General features: G+C 40.4%; 1 protein-coding gene across 2 annotated transcripts in view; it reads left to right on the forward strand.

The window, feature by feature from the left end:
• Nucleotides 1-16601, forward strand: part of SLC2A13 (solute carrier family 2 member 13) — a 118308-nt gene that overhangs the window by 77496 nt on the left and 24211 nt on the right. For both annotated transcript variants that reach the window (XR_014932380.1, XM_015851573.3), the window contains 2 exons: nt 5494-5657; nt 9044-9164. Coding sequence is in view for 1 of the 2 variants with exons in the window: in XM_015851573.3 (XP_015707059.1) it covers nt 5494-5657; nt 9044-9164 (285 nt within the window). In the remaining variant the exon portion in view is untranslated. The remainder of the gene's footprint in view (nt 1-5493; nt 5658-9043; nt 9165-16601) is intronic.

The following is a 16601-nucleotide window of genomic DNA, read 5'->3' on the forward strand; positions in this document are numbered from 1 at the left end:
CTCCACTGTCTCAGTTTAAAACCATTCCCCCTTGTCCTATCGCTATCCACCCTCATAAACAGCCATTCCCCCTCCTGTTTGTATGCTCCCTTCAAGTACTGAAATGCCGCAATGAGGTCTCCCTGGAGCCTTCTCTTCTCCAAGCTAAACGAGCCCAGTTCCCTTGACCCTCCTGAGTTTTTCTTGGTCAACAGAAAATACTTCTTTCTCCTATTGATTATTTTAGACCAATTGTATAGATTCTTACTAAGAATTCATTGCAGGTCCTTTCCAACCCAAGCCATTCAAATTCATTGAGGTCCTTTCCAACCCAAGCCATCCTATGATTCTATAAACTACATTTATGAAGATATCTTATTTGTGGTGTTGTATAGCTATTTAAAACTGGAACCTTTCAGTTTTAAAACACATTGTGAGCTTACTGATTTACAACAAGAAGCAATGTGGTTACATGGGAGAATGTTTTAGGGCAGGGAAGGGGCAGGAGCCAGCCTGAGCACGGCGGCAGCAGGGTGTGAAGGCAGTTTGGTGATGCCAGGCAGCTGGCAGTAAGTTACCTTCAGGTGGTGCTGTCAGTGCTAGCTAATAAATGTGTAATGTGTAATGGTAGGTTGAGACATTCATCATGATTGCATTTGGATACAAAACCGTAGATGAAAATTTGGGGTTAGATTTTGGCATTATCTTTTCATTATTCTTAAGGGGGAAAAATGTAAGCTGTAAGATTTTCCCAGGAGGTAAATGAATATTCAGCATGGAAGCTTACTTCTAGCTGAGGAAGAATCCATGAAGGAGGTTAAAAACAAAGACTGATTGTTATCTTTTTGTCATTGCTTTCCAAGCTCTCGCTATTCCCAGCTTGCTAACTCCTGCCCCTACAGGCCATGGTACTTCAAACTTCCCTTTGCTTGCCACAGAGCTTGGCTTAAACAAGGGAGCAAGCTTTATTTATTTATTTTAATTCTTTATGTTTAGCAAGTCCATTGATTTTTAATGAAGTCTCATTTGTTTTTCTAGATCCCAGTTAGCTTATTGCAGGCATAAGCGCCTTCCAGCTTTAGAATATCCTACAATATTAAATGTAATTTAGATTAAACTAAAGTCATCAGAATGAATGAATAATTGAATGAGGTACATTCTCTGAAACATCTGGGGGATTTTCCTTCCCTGCTTTTATACTTAGTAATTTTCAGACAGCACTTATCTGAAGAGAGACTCTGGCGTGTCTTTACTGTGGTCCAGGTAGGACTGGGGAATGACTGCCAATACTTACTGCATTCTTCCTCTTCCCAAATGATAGGGAGGATGGTGGTAATTCTCTTTGGTAAAGTTTCTGTTGAAGTTAGATGCTTTTATATCGAGTGAAAACAACATAGACAAAGTGAAAATGTTGACATTTTGCTTTTCATTGCAGTGCTAAACTGTAGGTGTTGCAGAATGCAGCTTATTTGCTGTATGCTGGAAACTACGTCTGTGGTTTGGGAAGAGGAGGAAGGTCAGGACTTTGCTCTTCCTGGTACTTTCATTTACTTTCCAGCATTGCTTGTTTCTCTGTAGTTTAACTCAACTGTTGAATTTAACTTATTTCTTTAAGGGACTTGACTACAGGGTTCTGCCTTCAAATTTACAGAGCACTTTGTCCATTACAGGCTTAAGTAGAGGGTTGGTGTTATTTTTCTTCCTTTTTTTTTTTTTTTTTTTTCCTTTTAAGTAACAGTTTGAAATCCTTCTTTTGTATCTTACCACTTTTCTATTATCAAGAAGAAAACAATTTCCAGCCCCTGTAGTTCTGTGTGAAAACTCTGAAGTCTGCACAAGACCCACATATAGATGGGTATGTCTGAGTGTAAAACATAACATGGCTGTGTACAGAGACATATCTGGTGCAGAGTGTGTAAGCAGATAAAGGAAAATATTTTTACCCCCGTTTCACAGCGGATACTGCAACTGTGTTTTAATATGGCCAAATATCTCTGTGACAGAATTCTGTTTCATTAGGGAAGTGAATATTCCTTTGTGTATCTTGGTGATCTTAATCCTCTGAAGGTGTTTTTAATCCCTGTCAAACACTGGTATTTTACTTTGCTTAGTAGCTGTATAGATTGGACTCTTTACACATGAAAGAAATTCCAGTGCTTTCCTAGCATAATAAAACGAGAATCCTTGAAGTATTTGCATGTGTCTTGTCTGTGCAAGCTGTAAATTAAATTGGCATCCTGTAAATCCACAGCATCAGCTATGAGTTGGAAGGCTTCAGTATGATTTTCGGCCTTTTATATTGAGGATGAAGGAAACCCATGTATATCCAACGGTCCTGTGTTATAGTTTAAGCCCAGTTGCCTTTGGATCTAAAGAGCTGGAATGACCTTACTATCAAAGAACAGGTCTTATTGATATAGAATCAAATCATTTCAGCTGAAAAAGACAGTCAGGTTTATCAGGTCCAACCATCAACTTGACCTACTATGTCCTATCACTGAAGCATGTCCCGTAGTGCTGTATCTACATGTCTCTTAAATACCTCCATGGGTGGAATCTACACCACTTCCCTGGGCAGCCCATTCCAGTGCGTGACCAAAAGAAGATGAGAGGTAAGGTAGACAGGATAGGAGATAAATATAGACAAGTGAGAGTATCAGGCTTGTTCTCTCTTTTCTTGAGCACCTTTGAATATTTAGAAATGGTAGACTTTACTACCTAAAGGAAGGTGAATCATCTGAGTTGGTGGCAATGAGCTTTAGTAGTCCCTAAAGGATGAAAGAAGCATCATCAAGGTTCAGAAACAAGACTATTGGTTTAGTGAATGTGGAGTGTGTTTTGTTGTGAATGGTCTTGTCTCAGTCCAGTAGTCATGACATTCATTAAACTGGTAGGGCACAAGGAGAGGATCTGTGTTTTGGCAGAACTGCAGAAAAAGAGCGTGTGAACCTGCAGAAATTCTCACCATGTTGGATTTTCTTCAATATTTAATCATTTGTTTCTTGGCTATAGCACTCCTTGCATTTCACTTTGTGTTATTCCAGTTCAGTTGAGGAGGAAGATGGAGGGATGCGTTATCTGCAGGGACTGTTTTTCTTGGACTCAGTAGCTTGAATAGTTGGACATCGATTTCCAAAATATTGTGCTAGAAAAGCTCAACAAACCAGTGCCAGAGTATTAGATCTTCATTTTTTTTTAAATCAGCAAAAGAAAATAAATGGTTTTAATATGGTGTGGGTTACTTCTGAGTTATTTAGATTTACTCATTAGTTTTACAAGAATGATAAATTCTGTCTGAAATGGTCAACATCACTGGACAAGAGCTTTGTCGGCTGAAACAGATGGGCTGGAGCAGCTCCTCCTGAAGGACTGGGGCAGTCAAAGCTGTGATGCAGACAACCTGGCAGCTGTTTGAGAGGCTTCTCTGGGTGGTTGGTTGAGAGCTACGAAGCCTGGTGTGATCTCCTGCTACTGAGGGAGCCAACCTGGGACTGGATGCTTTTGGAATGGTCCTGAAGGCGACTCTTTCCTTATCTACAAACAGTAGATACAGTCATTTTAAAAATGGCCGTAAAAGAGGTGGGAAAGTGTGTGAGGGTTACATTCCTGCAAGTCTGTACTGCGTGTTTTCAGTGAAAGATGAGTCTAGGGAAATGTCCATGGAAATGCCCGAGTTGTTTTTCACTCTTGATAGAACAGCTTTGTAGTTTTGACCTGCCTGGAAATGATCAATGTTCAAATCTCTTGGTGTGTGTCTGACTTGGTTTGGTTTTGTAATTGTCTGTATTTTTCTGCTTTTAAAGATGAAGTGCTTGCTTTAAAATTCCGGGGAGGTGTTGTGTGCACTTTTGTCATTTTCTGTACGTTTTAGGAAATAAATGGGGGCTGCCAAACTTTGTCACCGACATTGCATTTCCTGTACGAGCTGCAGTATTTTCTGTGGTTGTATAATATCACAGCCTGACCTTTTTCTGTCTCACAGATTTTCTCCTTGTCAGGTAGAAATTAGCAAGACTCATGAGCTTGTTGCATTAATGGGAATTCTGAAATAGCTTGGCATAAGCAAATACATATTTAGTAGTTATCTGTTAAAGTATTCTTCTAAAATCTGAAATTTGATTGCTGTGCTGCAATAAACATTAGCATCATGCCCAGCAGCCAAGCTGTGTTAGCGTGTCATTTGGATTTACAGATTACAGATTTCCCTAATTTGTTTTCCATAGAATTGGAAGATGTTATTTGTGGATAAGCAGTGAGCTTTAGCTGAGAATGGATAACCATTGCAGAAAGCAACTCAATGAGTGTGGAAGGTGCCTGTTTGTGTATGTCTGGAACTGAACATCTACATGCTTTTAAGTCATTCTTTATTTGCTTTTTTTAACCGCATGGTACCAGTATACGACATGTTGCTGTGTCTTAAGGATGTGGTCCATTCTTTCAGACAAAATGAGCCTAAAAGAGACATTCCAGTCTCTAGGTTGTCCATGGAGCCAGGCTCCGAACACATGTGCAGGCAGACAGGAGGCCCTGTTACAAGCAGTCACTGAACCCGTTGTCCATCCTGGGTTGTTGGTTTGAGATAAAAAGAGGTTTATGCTTAGAATTAACATGTTGACTGCTGAAACTGATGGGGGAAACACAGCCGGGCATTAAGGCAATGGGGTGGCTTTGAAAGCAAGTTGTGTTTTGACCAGGGAGAAAAAAAGAAACATGAGCTTTGATATTTTTGGCAGTTATTACTGCCTGAAAGCCCGTGGGCTGTTCAGTATTTGAGTGACAGAATATTCGGTGTTGCAGTTGGCACAAATCAACAGAACAAGAAGAAAACTGCTTATGCAACACAAACAAAACTGCTCGTGTGTTTTCTTGAAGGTTTATGAGCTCTCCTTGAGAACGCAGGCGCATTATCTGTATTCATCTGATCTCTGTGAAAAGCAATAGGAGATTTCCTTTATGTGTTCCAAGGCGATGGGATTTTGGCTGGACAGAGGTGATGCAATGGGCACCGTGAGGCACCACAGCAGCAAGGCAATAAAACTGCACAACCTGAAACCTAGAGGAGGTTGGGAAGGGCGGCTGTGATGTGTTGGGTGCCTTATGCTACTTCTGCGTGACCTTTAATAGGAGTAAAAACATATTTCATTTTTGAGCTGTCTTTCCCTAGACAGTACGCAGTGCTGAAATCCCACATTCTGGCAGGAAAACGAGCGTAAAGCAATGGCTGTGCAGATTTGTTTAAATAAAAAGTGCAAACCTAATTTCTAGCAGAATATGATTGACCATGGGAAGCGCAAACAGCCGAACGAATGGCAGTTCATCTCTGTGTCCTTCAGTCAAAACTTCAGCCAAGCGCAAGCTGTGCCATGGCAACGCCTGGTCTCCCCAGGTGGTTGGTGTCAGGCTGGGGCCGCATTCATAGGAGCTCGCACTTGATGTTTGCTGTCATCTCCTTTGATTTACAATCAGAGCATAACTAAGCTTACTCTAGTGGTGACTGTGTCCTCCTGCCCACAGGTACTACAGCGCGACCATCCTGCAGATGTCGGGGGTTGAGGACGACAGGCTGGCCATCTGGCTGGCCGCCCTCACAGCCTTCATCAACTTCATCTTCACGCTGGTGGGAGTCTGGCTCGTGGAGAGGATGGGCCGCCGGAAGCTGACGCTGGGCAGCTTAGCAGGTGAGTGTCTCAGGAGTGGGATGTGCCTTCCTCGTGGTAACATGAATGAAACAAAGGCGTTTCAAGCGCTAACTTGATCCAAGTAATCCTCTTCAAACTAACTGTGTTGACCCTTGTCTCCTCACTGAAATCATGTAGCTTACCAAGAATAGCAGTACAATACAAGTAGCAGTCCGTGGCTGAACATCTGAAGGCTGTGGTATTTCCAATACCAGGGTCTGGAATAAGGAAAGAGATTGCTGCTCCTCTTGGATTAATGCTTATAGCTACTTAGCTGTCAAGCTTAGATGTCTCCATATCTCACTCTGCTGTCCTGTGTGGGACCCAGACTTGCTGCAGATGTGATAGAGCAAAGAGATACACCTACCAGACCCCTGCTCACCTGCAGTTCCTCAGGACAGGTATCTGCCCACAGTGTTCAGATGCCTTCTTTTAGGCCAAACAGTGATGGCGATACTGCGTTTATTTTAATACACTGATAAATTATGACATGGACTCATGGACAAAATTTCAGAGGGTTCCCTTTATGTAGAATCATAGAATGGGTTGGATTGGGTTGGAAAAGGCTTTAAAGCCCACCAAGCCCAATGCCCTGCCATGGGCTGACTGCCCCCCCACCAGCTCAGGCTGCCCAGGGCCCCATCCAACGCCACCCTGAGCACCTCCAGGGATGCTTATGGGCAGCTGTGCCAGGGTCTCACTGCCTTCTGAGTAAAGACCTTCCTCCTAACATCTAACCTTGTTTTGTGGGCACTATTTCTCCTTCATACTCTATTAGGATTTATTCGGTATTTAAATATTTCTGTGTTATGCCATGACACCTCATACATCTGGCCAGCCATTTGGGGGCTCGCTGCTTATCTGGAGCCACCATACAGGTGTGATTGCCATGTGCATCTTGTACACAATCAGTGAGCTCTGCTTTTTGGCTCTGGTTGGTGTATTGAAAGGTTGTAAGATTGAATGTAGACAGTAATGTGTCTTTCAAACTATATGAGTCATGGAACAGACGAGAGGATAGAAATAAGACACGTAATTAACAAAGGAGAATAACGCAGTTAAGCGTTATTTGTTTATGGTATTTGGACACGAAGCCATTAGTAACGATATTTGCGTTCCTTGTTCTGTAGTGGCAGCCCGCTGTCAGTCTGCGGCATCGCTTGATCCATGCTGCGTTCTCACTGTGCTCAGCGTTGTATGGTCTCTGCTGAAGGAAAATATGGCAGAAATAATGACAGTAATGAAATCCCATGTCATGTCTGTGCTATTTAGAGTTTCTTGATGCAAGTGTTGACAGAGATTTAGGTAGTGGTATGATGTGTTTTTTACTCAGCAAGTGGGTTGATGTGGTAATTACTAAATCAGCTGATAGAGTTGTTTTCAACAATAAGGTTTTTTTTTAGTCTTGAGTAAACTTCTATATTACTGCTCTACTTTGGTTTGTGTTTTGAAGAAAATCAACTTTCACATGGAGTACTTACACTGAATGCTTTTCAGGTCTTTGGGGAAAGCATGTGAGCCCCAGCATAAAGTGAGAGCTGAGCTGCTACCTCTGTCTGCTTCTGTAAGGTTGCTGGGTTTGCTTTTTTGTTGAAGGCTAATGGACTCGATGTTTTAGTAAGAAGATGGGAAGGTTAATATTTTGATTAAACATCAACATACTTTTGGTTACCGATTCCTCTTAATTTGTGTGTGGATTTGTGTGTTAACTTGAAAGAAAAACAAGACATATCTAGAATGAATATAAATAAGATTATAGGTCCTCTCTGTATATACTTGCTGTCTGGTTCATGGCATTTTGACAGCTCAGTAAATACATAAAATACAGTAAATCCAGTATAATATTACACCTGCCCAGAAAAATGGAATTATCAGCATAGCTTGTCACCATAGCAGTACAAAGCCCAGCATGGAATAAGTTGAAATTATATTTTATGGTGGGTAGTTGCTTCCTCACCTATGGTTTGTGATTGAATTTACAATCTCAGTTGCCTCAATTCAGGTAACTGCATTCTAGTAATCTTGAATTCATGCATATTCATAGCTATTAGCCATGGTTGCTGCACAGGAACATTAATGAATTGTATTTATATTATCTTGGTGCCTAAGATCTTATTTATACTTTAGGGAAAAAAAGGGTTTTGAAGGGTTTGTCTGATAGAAAACTCTTGAGAGGGAACAAATTAAGGATCAAAAAGTAAAAATGGAGAATACATAATTCTTAAAGAGTGACCCATTAAGGTTTTCAGAGCAGTGACATTTTTAAAGGTTTGCACAGGTGTGTTCTGAGAAATTCTATCATGTAGAGCCAAAGCTTCCTGATTGAATATTCATTTGCCCTCAACCATTAAGCTATCACTCTGCACACTTCAGAATGCACACAGCCTTCCAATTGGGAAGTTCTTTGGTGGTGCCTGAGTCAGCTTTTGTATGCTAGGAATAATGTCATCCAACAATCAGTAACCAACCCACAAATAAAGTTATAAGTAGCTCTGTATCTTTAGTTGTCTATACGTGATGGTCTCTGGGACCTCTAAAAATACACCCACTTGCATACTTGATATTTATGTGACATAGAGGGTATTTTATTCAACACAGAATTAGATGCCTCACCAGGTACCAAGATGTAAAGATTTTATTAGTCTGAGTTCAAGTTGGTTGCAGTCCTCAGTAATGGATTACATTGATTTCATTAAAATGATGCAGTATATGCTGTGTGTGTATGTTGACAAGTAGCAAAGCTGTGTAGAGCTCAGGTAATGACCTGTTTTATAAAGTAGGAATCTTGTGTGTGTACAAGAAATTTGTTGGAGTCAGGAGCAAGGAGGTGGAGGGGGCTCTTTCCTTTCAGGTTTGTCACATGTGATCAATGAAACAAGGAGTTCAGAAGTTGCAGTTGGATGTTTTGGTGGCATTCCTATGAATAGTCAGATTTCTCTGTCTTGACAAAGGGATGAATGATTGATGCAAAAGCTGATGCTATTTTCTGTCTTACAGGAAAGCCTGCAAGTCTGGGAATGGGAGGAAATGTGATGTAAACACTACTCTTAAATTTTACCTTTACAGCACTTTTTGACACTGAAAAGAATTTGTTCATTCAAGCGGCCTTCAATTCCACATACATCAAAAAAGCCTTGACCTATTAATTGAATATCTGGATGTTAAACCTGATGCACTTGACTGTAACATCTAACCTAATTCAAGATGGAGATGTAGTATAAAGGGTATTTTTCTCAGGTTCTCATCGTGACTGCTCTGTGTAATGGCAAATGCTGTGTGCATAATAATTGGGTACCTTGCTTTCTCAAGCGTAGCACAGTTCAATAGAGGATTATTTCATGTTTTCTGGTACAAAGTATCACATTGTTCTTTATCTGTGTTTTTAGGTACTGCTGTAGCACTTATTATCCTAGCTTCGGGATTTTTGCTGTCAGCTCAGGTCTCACCAAGAGTCACACTTAATCCACCAGATCCTTCACATCAAAACTCTACCTGCACAAAATACAGGTGAGATTTCATGGTCATTCTTGAACCCTTTTTTTTCTCTCCAGCTAATTGGGCGTTACAGCCTCATGTGGGCAATGGACAAGTATTCTTACACTCTACTATAAGGAATTAAGTAGAATACTTAAAGTTAAAATCTTTACTTCCCTCAGTAGAGAAGAAAATCAGACTCTTTGTTTTAAAAGCTCAATAATCCTTTGCAGTGTCTTGGCTACAGTAGGGACATAAGCACCAGACTGCACACTTGAGATCTTCTTTGTTATGTCAGACCTGCTGAAGTTTATAGTGGACACCAGGTTTTAAATATTTTAAAAGTAACTTGCAAATGTGACTGCTGTTATTAGTCCGCATGTAGAGCTGTCATCTGTAACAGCTATCAACTGTTCCAAAAGATGTGTTCCTTGCCTTTTGTTTTACTGAGTTAAGAAACGCCAAACAGCTTTCCAACCACGGTAATTGCAGAGCAAATAACAGTTAAAACTAATCTGATTTTTTCGACCTTTTATTCTGTACTATGTAAAACGTTCCCCTCTGTATGCGGTTGTGGTTTCCAATTGTATTATTTCTAAGGCGTTATGAATGTGCCATTTTCTATATTTTGTGTTTTCTTACTGGTGTGTGAATGCTCTTACATTCACCTGGCTGGCAGGCTGGTAAATGTCAGCGCCCTAATTGAGACAAAACTGGCTACATGGCTGAAGAAATTCTTACTTAAGTTCAAAACCTGTTGAACACGTGTTAGCTATAGACATAAAACTGAGAAACAAATGGTATATTTCTGGTCTCCTAGAGGTGTTGCTTAGAAATACAGCTCAAGGCTTTTTGTATGCTAGAGCAATAATTCTAAGGAACTGAAGTTTTAAAGACCCCTGTGGACAGGAAGAAGAGTCTTCAGAGCAGTGCAGGGATGTTCATAACTGCAGCATTGGATACTACCAGATACAAGGATCATAACTTTCAAAAGCTGTGTTTTTACTTTCTTTCCCACTGCAATGTCAACTATATTGCTGTTTTTTAGATATGCCTCTACAGTTTTTTAAACTACAGGTAAATTAGTTAAAGAAAGAAGATGGGGAAAAGAGCTTTCAAATGCTCTCCTTTAAGAGTAAGTTGATGTTAACAGTAAGATGTCAAAAGGATTTGCCTCAGACGTTGGTAAACTGTTGGGACAAGATGTCTGGAGGCAGCTGATGCACCATTTGCAGAACTTGTTATTTGCTATTTAATGGAAGTAGATGATTATATAACCTGAAATGGTATACAAAACTGCATAGGGAGAAATATGGGTAGTTTGCATTCAGAAGTATAGTGAGCACTTCTAGCTAAAAACATGACAAAATAAAGCAAGTAGTTCAAATAAATGTGTGTTATTTAATGATTATCGGAATGCTTTTACCTGTTGTGATTTCTGACATAGAGAGAGCAAATGCAGGTATGATAATTCAGGGGATCTGGTTAAGAGCAAGAAAATCAATGATAGATTTTCATTTGTGTGTATTTTGAAAAAGAATGAACTCTCTTAGTTTAAGGACAAAACTGAACATGTGGGAGGGATGTAAAATAGTGAGCAGTGTATGAGAGATCTTCAGGAGCTTTTATCTTATAACGTAACGTTGGAAAGAGACACAAAAGCCAGGTGAGTTGAAACTAATGTATGTATGCAGTTGCCCACAGATCGCAGAATTAGGCTACAGCACCCACTCTTTAAAAGGATTCAATAAAAAATAGGCATTTACATCGTGAGTGATGACTCTCACACGTGTCTGAAAATCTGTATATTTGGGATATCAGTTTTCCTGCTTTAAAACATCCCCAAACTCTATTCCTTCAGAATAACGAATTTCAGTATCCAGTGTGGAAGGCAATGGCAGCATCTGCTTCAGTACCAGAAGCCTCAGAATTCAAAATGACTTCATCCAAGAGAGCAGGAGCTGCACAAAATGCTGTTCTCTTTTTTTGTCATGGATCAAGGGAAGAAAAAATGATTTTAAACGTTTCATCCCCAGTGGTAACCTTGGTGCACTCTGGTTTCAACATGCCTTTCTGCTGAGCTCTTGTAGCTATACAGAGAGTATGTAGATTGGTTTATTCCTTTGTCTAAATTATTTTTGGAGTGGATGGCATGCAGCCATGCATTATATATACCTTGAAGCAGTGGCTGTTGGTGATAGCGGTGGGCTGCTTTCTGTGTACATGGTCACTAAGTTGAATGAACTGTTTTTGTCGTGATGGCATCCTCATCAATCAACCTGTTAGAAGATGGAAGTTAGTTTTCTGTATGTCCTCTGCAAGGGTTTATTCCTATTTATTCCATGTCTTGGCTCACTTCAGTATAACTGCTGGTATCTCACATTCCTTAGTGTTGTACTTTGCAAGCCCCTAATAGGTCTCAGGAAATTCTGGAACACCAAAAGCCAGCAGGACTTCAGAAGATGAACGTGTAATGTTGTGTCCCTGTGGCCACTATAACCGCCTTCACATCTGCATGCTTACACAAATGCAGCCAGCTGTCCTTCAGCCAGTGGCGCAGTGCTTCTCTGTGGTGAGCTGCAGTTTCCAGGGTCCACATCTTTGTGCAGATGGGATGCTTCATAGTACAGGGGGAGTCCTAAATATCACTTTTGTGATACCTTTAGGCAAAGATAAATAAGTTAAAACAACATCAGCAACATTTATTTTGCTGGCAGAAGTTTTGCTGATACCGTGCTGAGTAAAAGTGCTTCTTATGTTTGCAGATCTGTTGGGTTAGAACAAACACGGGATCTGTGATGGAAGCCTTAGAACTATTACAAATAGCCTGTTTGTTGTTCCCTTGATCTGTACTCCTCTGCATCGATTAATTCCTGCTGCTGGAAGAATAGCAGTGAAGATACAACAGACTGACAAATAAAGAGCACTGTTGATGTCCTGAAAAATGCACCTGGAGCTTGAATACTGTCTTTCGAAAGACCATTCCATTTTTCTTTGGGAAACGGACCCATTTCTCAACATTAACCATTTTCCTGTGTCCTCCTGTTCTTGGCCTTTTTATCTTCCTACAGACAGGTGTCTCTTTTACTGTACTGCTTAAGACTTGGTCAGCTGTACAAGGCAGAATGCGAACTTGTTCTGTTTGAGAAATGCTGTTGTGTGAAAATGGTACATTTGGGATTGATCTCAGACCAACCCTGAGGCTCATACTGTGGGGAAATGGTACCTGTACAGAACTTCCTCAGGTTCCTTCTGAAACTGCTCATCTCCATAGTTGAGTAAAACAATCCAGGCAGTGCCAGCTGGGCTGGGCACACAAGGATTCCCTTGTTCTTCTTTGACTTTGTCATCCTCACGTGGTTTGAATTCCTAAGTTCATTGTGTGCTTATACATCACTGAGCTGAAGGCTCCAATACTGAGTACTGTTACACATTAATTATACTAGGTTGATAACAGGCAAAAACACGTACTTCCTTTATGAATTTAGCAGAAATGTTTTATGGTGACCAGCCCTGAAACTAAGACTGGTTTATAGCGTTTTAAACAGCTTTAGTAAAACTAGAATAAGTTATTCTTTTATTATTTTAGAATAAGAGTATTTGATATAAATAAACTCTTGTACTTTATTTTTTGGAGTTAACTCATTAACAGTTTGAGTTCGGGATCCTTCATAATGTTGCTATACTTCAGAACAGGTATTTTAAATATATATATATATATATATTATTCTTATTAAAGTATAAATTCAGGAAGAAAGGTCATCTAAGCTGAGAGAGGATAGATCCTCACGTATGTGTAGATGACGAGCTGTCAGGCTGCTTCTGGCAGCAGGGCTGCAGCCATGAAGACCTAAGCACATCAGATGCGTATTTGCATTACATCTCAGACCGTCAGCAGGGCCCAGCAAATGGGCGTCTGTAGTTTAGTTTCTTGCAGTAGTGGAGAAATGCTTCTGAAGCCCTGCTGGGTTTTTCTCATTTGTGTTGAATATCCAATTTCCTGTGTTCCAGATACAGCAGCTTGAAGTAGTAGCTTGCATTTCCCAGGGATTTAACTACTTAAAGTATCTCCCATATTCTTTGCTCAGTGGTATGTGATCAATCAAAATTTAGTGATTGGCTTTTGGAAGCAACACAGGAATCATCAGAAGGATAAGGAGATACTTGTTTTTGTGCCTGAGGAGCAGCGAGGCACGCGCAAACAGCGCTAGACCTTGAACACAAGTGTGATGCAGTCTTGAGTAAGTTCCTACCACCCAACTGATGGGAGTTTGTGCACAGAGATGAAGTAGGGGAGGTAGAGGGTTGTGTGTATAACCAGTTTTGAAAGCCGAGTGTAAACATGAAGGCATGTCAGCTAAGATCAAAGACCCATCTAGCCTAGAACATGACTTCAGTGTTATAAGCAGCAAACTGGGAAGAGCAGAAAAGAGCACAAAGTGACATCCCCTTCCAGCCTGCAGTGATTTCCAGCTTGTGTTCTCTTTGGTGACATTTACTAATCCTCAACAAGTGCCTTCTATTCCTACATCAAGCATCTGCTGCCTCAGATGTTTTTTTTTACTATTCCCACAGTTCTATGAGGAAAACCTTATTCAGGATTATGAGCAAGAGTGGACATCAGCAGGCACTCAACACTGAAATTTCCTCTATGGGAAAGACCCAGTCTGTCAGGGCACGAGGAAAATGTCATGTGTTGTGAGTGAGTCAGATTTTCATAGTAATACGGTTTTACATCTGCAAAACGTGGAAGGGAAAGTTGAAAGTTCCTAAAAATGAGGCAAAAGTGAAAGCTGATAAAATGTTTTTAAATTAACAATTCAGAATTCGAGGCTTGGTTAAAAGAAATGTAAAACAGCTTGACAGAAAGAGTAGCAGTGCTTGCAGAACAAGAGCAGTGGGCGAAGCTCTTTTACTACTAAATCGCTCAACAAAAGTTGGCAAGGTGCAGTTTGCAGCTCTGATTAAGAGACCCCTGAGAGCTGTAAGAAAGCCACACTTAGAAGTACTTTTATAAATACTGAAACCCAAAATACAGTGACAGTCCAAATGTAAGTATGGAGTGCTCTGAACAGCGGAGGAAAGAAAAGTAGGGGGAAGCAATTGTCAACCTTTCATTGGCATCTGGAGGATCATTTCAACAGGACAGAGATTTTATTTCATCTTTTTATGAGACTGCACTGGAGGCTGCTAAACTACAGTTAGAAAGCAATTGAGCTGTGCTTTTGGTTCAGAAAAGGTGTGTGCGGCCAGCTGATTAATTATACATCTAAATACTTCAAATCCTCTCTGAGAGAGGAAGAAGTCGTCATCTTTGGGATCAACTTGTAACCTTGGCAAAAAAAGTTAATAGGGCAGGCTGCATCCTGAAAGCTTGTGTGCTCAGGCTGACAAGAAATTGGTAACCAGGGACCTCAAAGCTAGTGCTGCCAGGCTTTCAAAGCTTCAGATATTCCCATTTGGTCAAATGAAAAGAATATAAGAGCTTGAGAAGCCTCCGCTGAGTCACCACCATCAGAGTGGGGAATCAGAAGTCTGGGGACAGGCAGTCTCCTAACTGTCCATCAGCTTGTCAGTAAATGTGCTTTGACAATGAAGCAGTATCCCTGAAATCCCATTCCTTGGCTCTTCCCAATAAACTGAGAGCCAGGATGCTGAGAGTTCTGTTTTGGGGGCTTCATTGAACTGAGCTGCGAAGAAGCTGAGGACTTCTGGAGCCTTGCTTTCCTGGTTCTCTACTCATTGTTACTTGGCTGAAGCGCCTGAAGTCTTGCCTGCTTGTTGGGTTGCCTAGGATCCAGCTGTGAGGGCAGTAGGAGCACTGCAGAGCTTTCCAGGCTTCATCAAAATCAAATAATCTTCGCCAGATATTTCAGTGCTGACAAATCGACAGTCTCACTGAGAACATTCTGTCTGGGAAATTTCTGCTGTTTCCAGGACTCTACCTCATAACCTTAACATGGAAATCAATACATCCTGATAAAGTACAAGAAACGCATTTCCCTTTTATAATTGGATGCAAATATCCTTCTTAACATAGACATCCTGGTGTATTCTTGTATGAAGCTTTCAATGCCAAAGCTGGACTGCAGTGTGTATTTGAATAAGTGGCAGTATTTCTATTTTCTGTTTTATTATTCTGACATACAGGTGGGTATATCTGTGTAGGGCTGATAAGAAGGTACATCTGAGGACAGGGAGAAGATCTGTAGTCGATAGTTAGATGTCAGTAAGCATTATATTGTACATTTCTTTTCCTGGTTCATTGTGCTTCCTGTTTCTCTGCATCAATGTGAGCATGTATGCAAAAATATGGGCTCCAGTTCAAATTGTTTAAGTATTTCTTTTTAGCAAACAATAACAGGGCTGAAGTGAAGAAGAGCATAAGCCTGAAACTAGTACATATTTGATGTCTACTTTAATTTGCGGAGTGTTAATCTGTTATGAGTAACAATAATCTCTGACTTTTGACATCACTTGAAATCCAACAGCCTTTATCATGTTGAATGCCAGCTGCAAGACACAGTTATGCACACTCAGAAAGCCTGAGGACGGCTGAACCAACAGACTGTAGTCAGGAACTGAAATTAATAATCAAATCTTTAATTTTTTTTGGACCAGTGGATGAAGAAGGAGTAATTAATGAGATACGTTCTACCTCATGACTGATGAGTTACCTGTACCCAACTCTGTATGCAAGAATATGATGATATGGGATGATACCCAGTGTTGTGTCTCACTGTCGTTCCTAGGCACTCTTGTGCTGATATCTTGGCTGTATTTCTGCTTGAAGTAAAACCTATGAAAAATAAATATAGGGAACCTTCAGTCCTGTAATGCTTCTGAGAGAACTCCTGCCTATAACTGATGCTTAAATGTGTCGTGTTTTCCATCTAATGTTCATACTAATGTAATGTTGAAGCGTTACTTTCATGGCTGATCATTGCAGAGCTGTATTCTTTATATCTGTGTATGGAAGAACGAAATCTTTACTGCTAAGAGCTGATGTAATTGTAAAAATAGTAAGTAGTAATAGTGAATAGTAATAGTATACCGCTTGTAGAAACATCCTAGTAAGGAAAGTTAGAATAACTCAGTGGTAAATGGGCTTCTGGATTTTTAAAATCCTTATAATCCACTTTATAGATTTAGTTTTTGGAGCTTGTTTATCCAGTTACTTTTACATTTGCTAATTACAGTGTAGTAGTTTTAGAAGATTATTTCTCTGTTCACTGAGCCATTGCTGTGATAAAGAGTCTGGAGAAGTTTGCGTTGGGATATTCTGGGGCACTGGATGCCTCTATATGCCACCAACACTGACTCTGCCTATCAACTCATTGCCCAAGTTCTGACATGGAGACGTAATTTCAGACTGACTCCCAAATCCACGTGTGCCCAAATCCTGGTTTGGTTATCAGTTCCATGATACACAATTCTTTCTCTTCAACCACAATCTGCCTTTGTTTTTAA

This window comes from Coturnix japonica, chromosome 1 (genome assembly GCF_054131305.1).
Source record: "Coturnix japonica strain WE chromosome 1, WE-NBRP24, whole genome shotgun sequence".
NCBI lineage: Eukaryota > Metazoa > Chordata > Aves > Galliformes > Phasianidae > Coturnix > Coturnix japonica.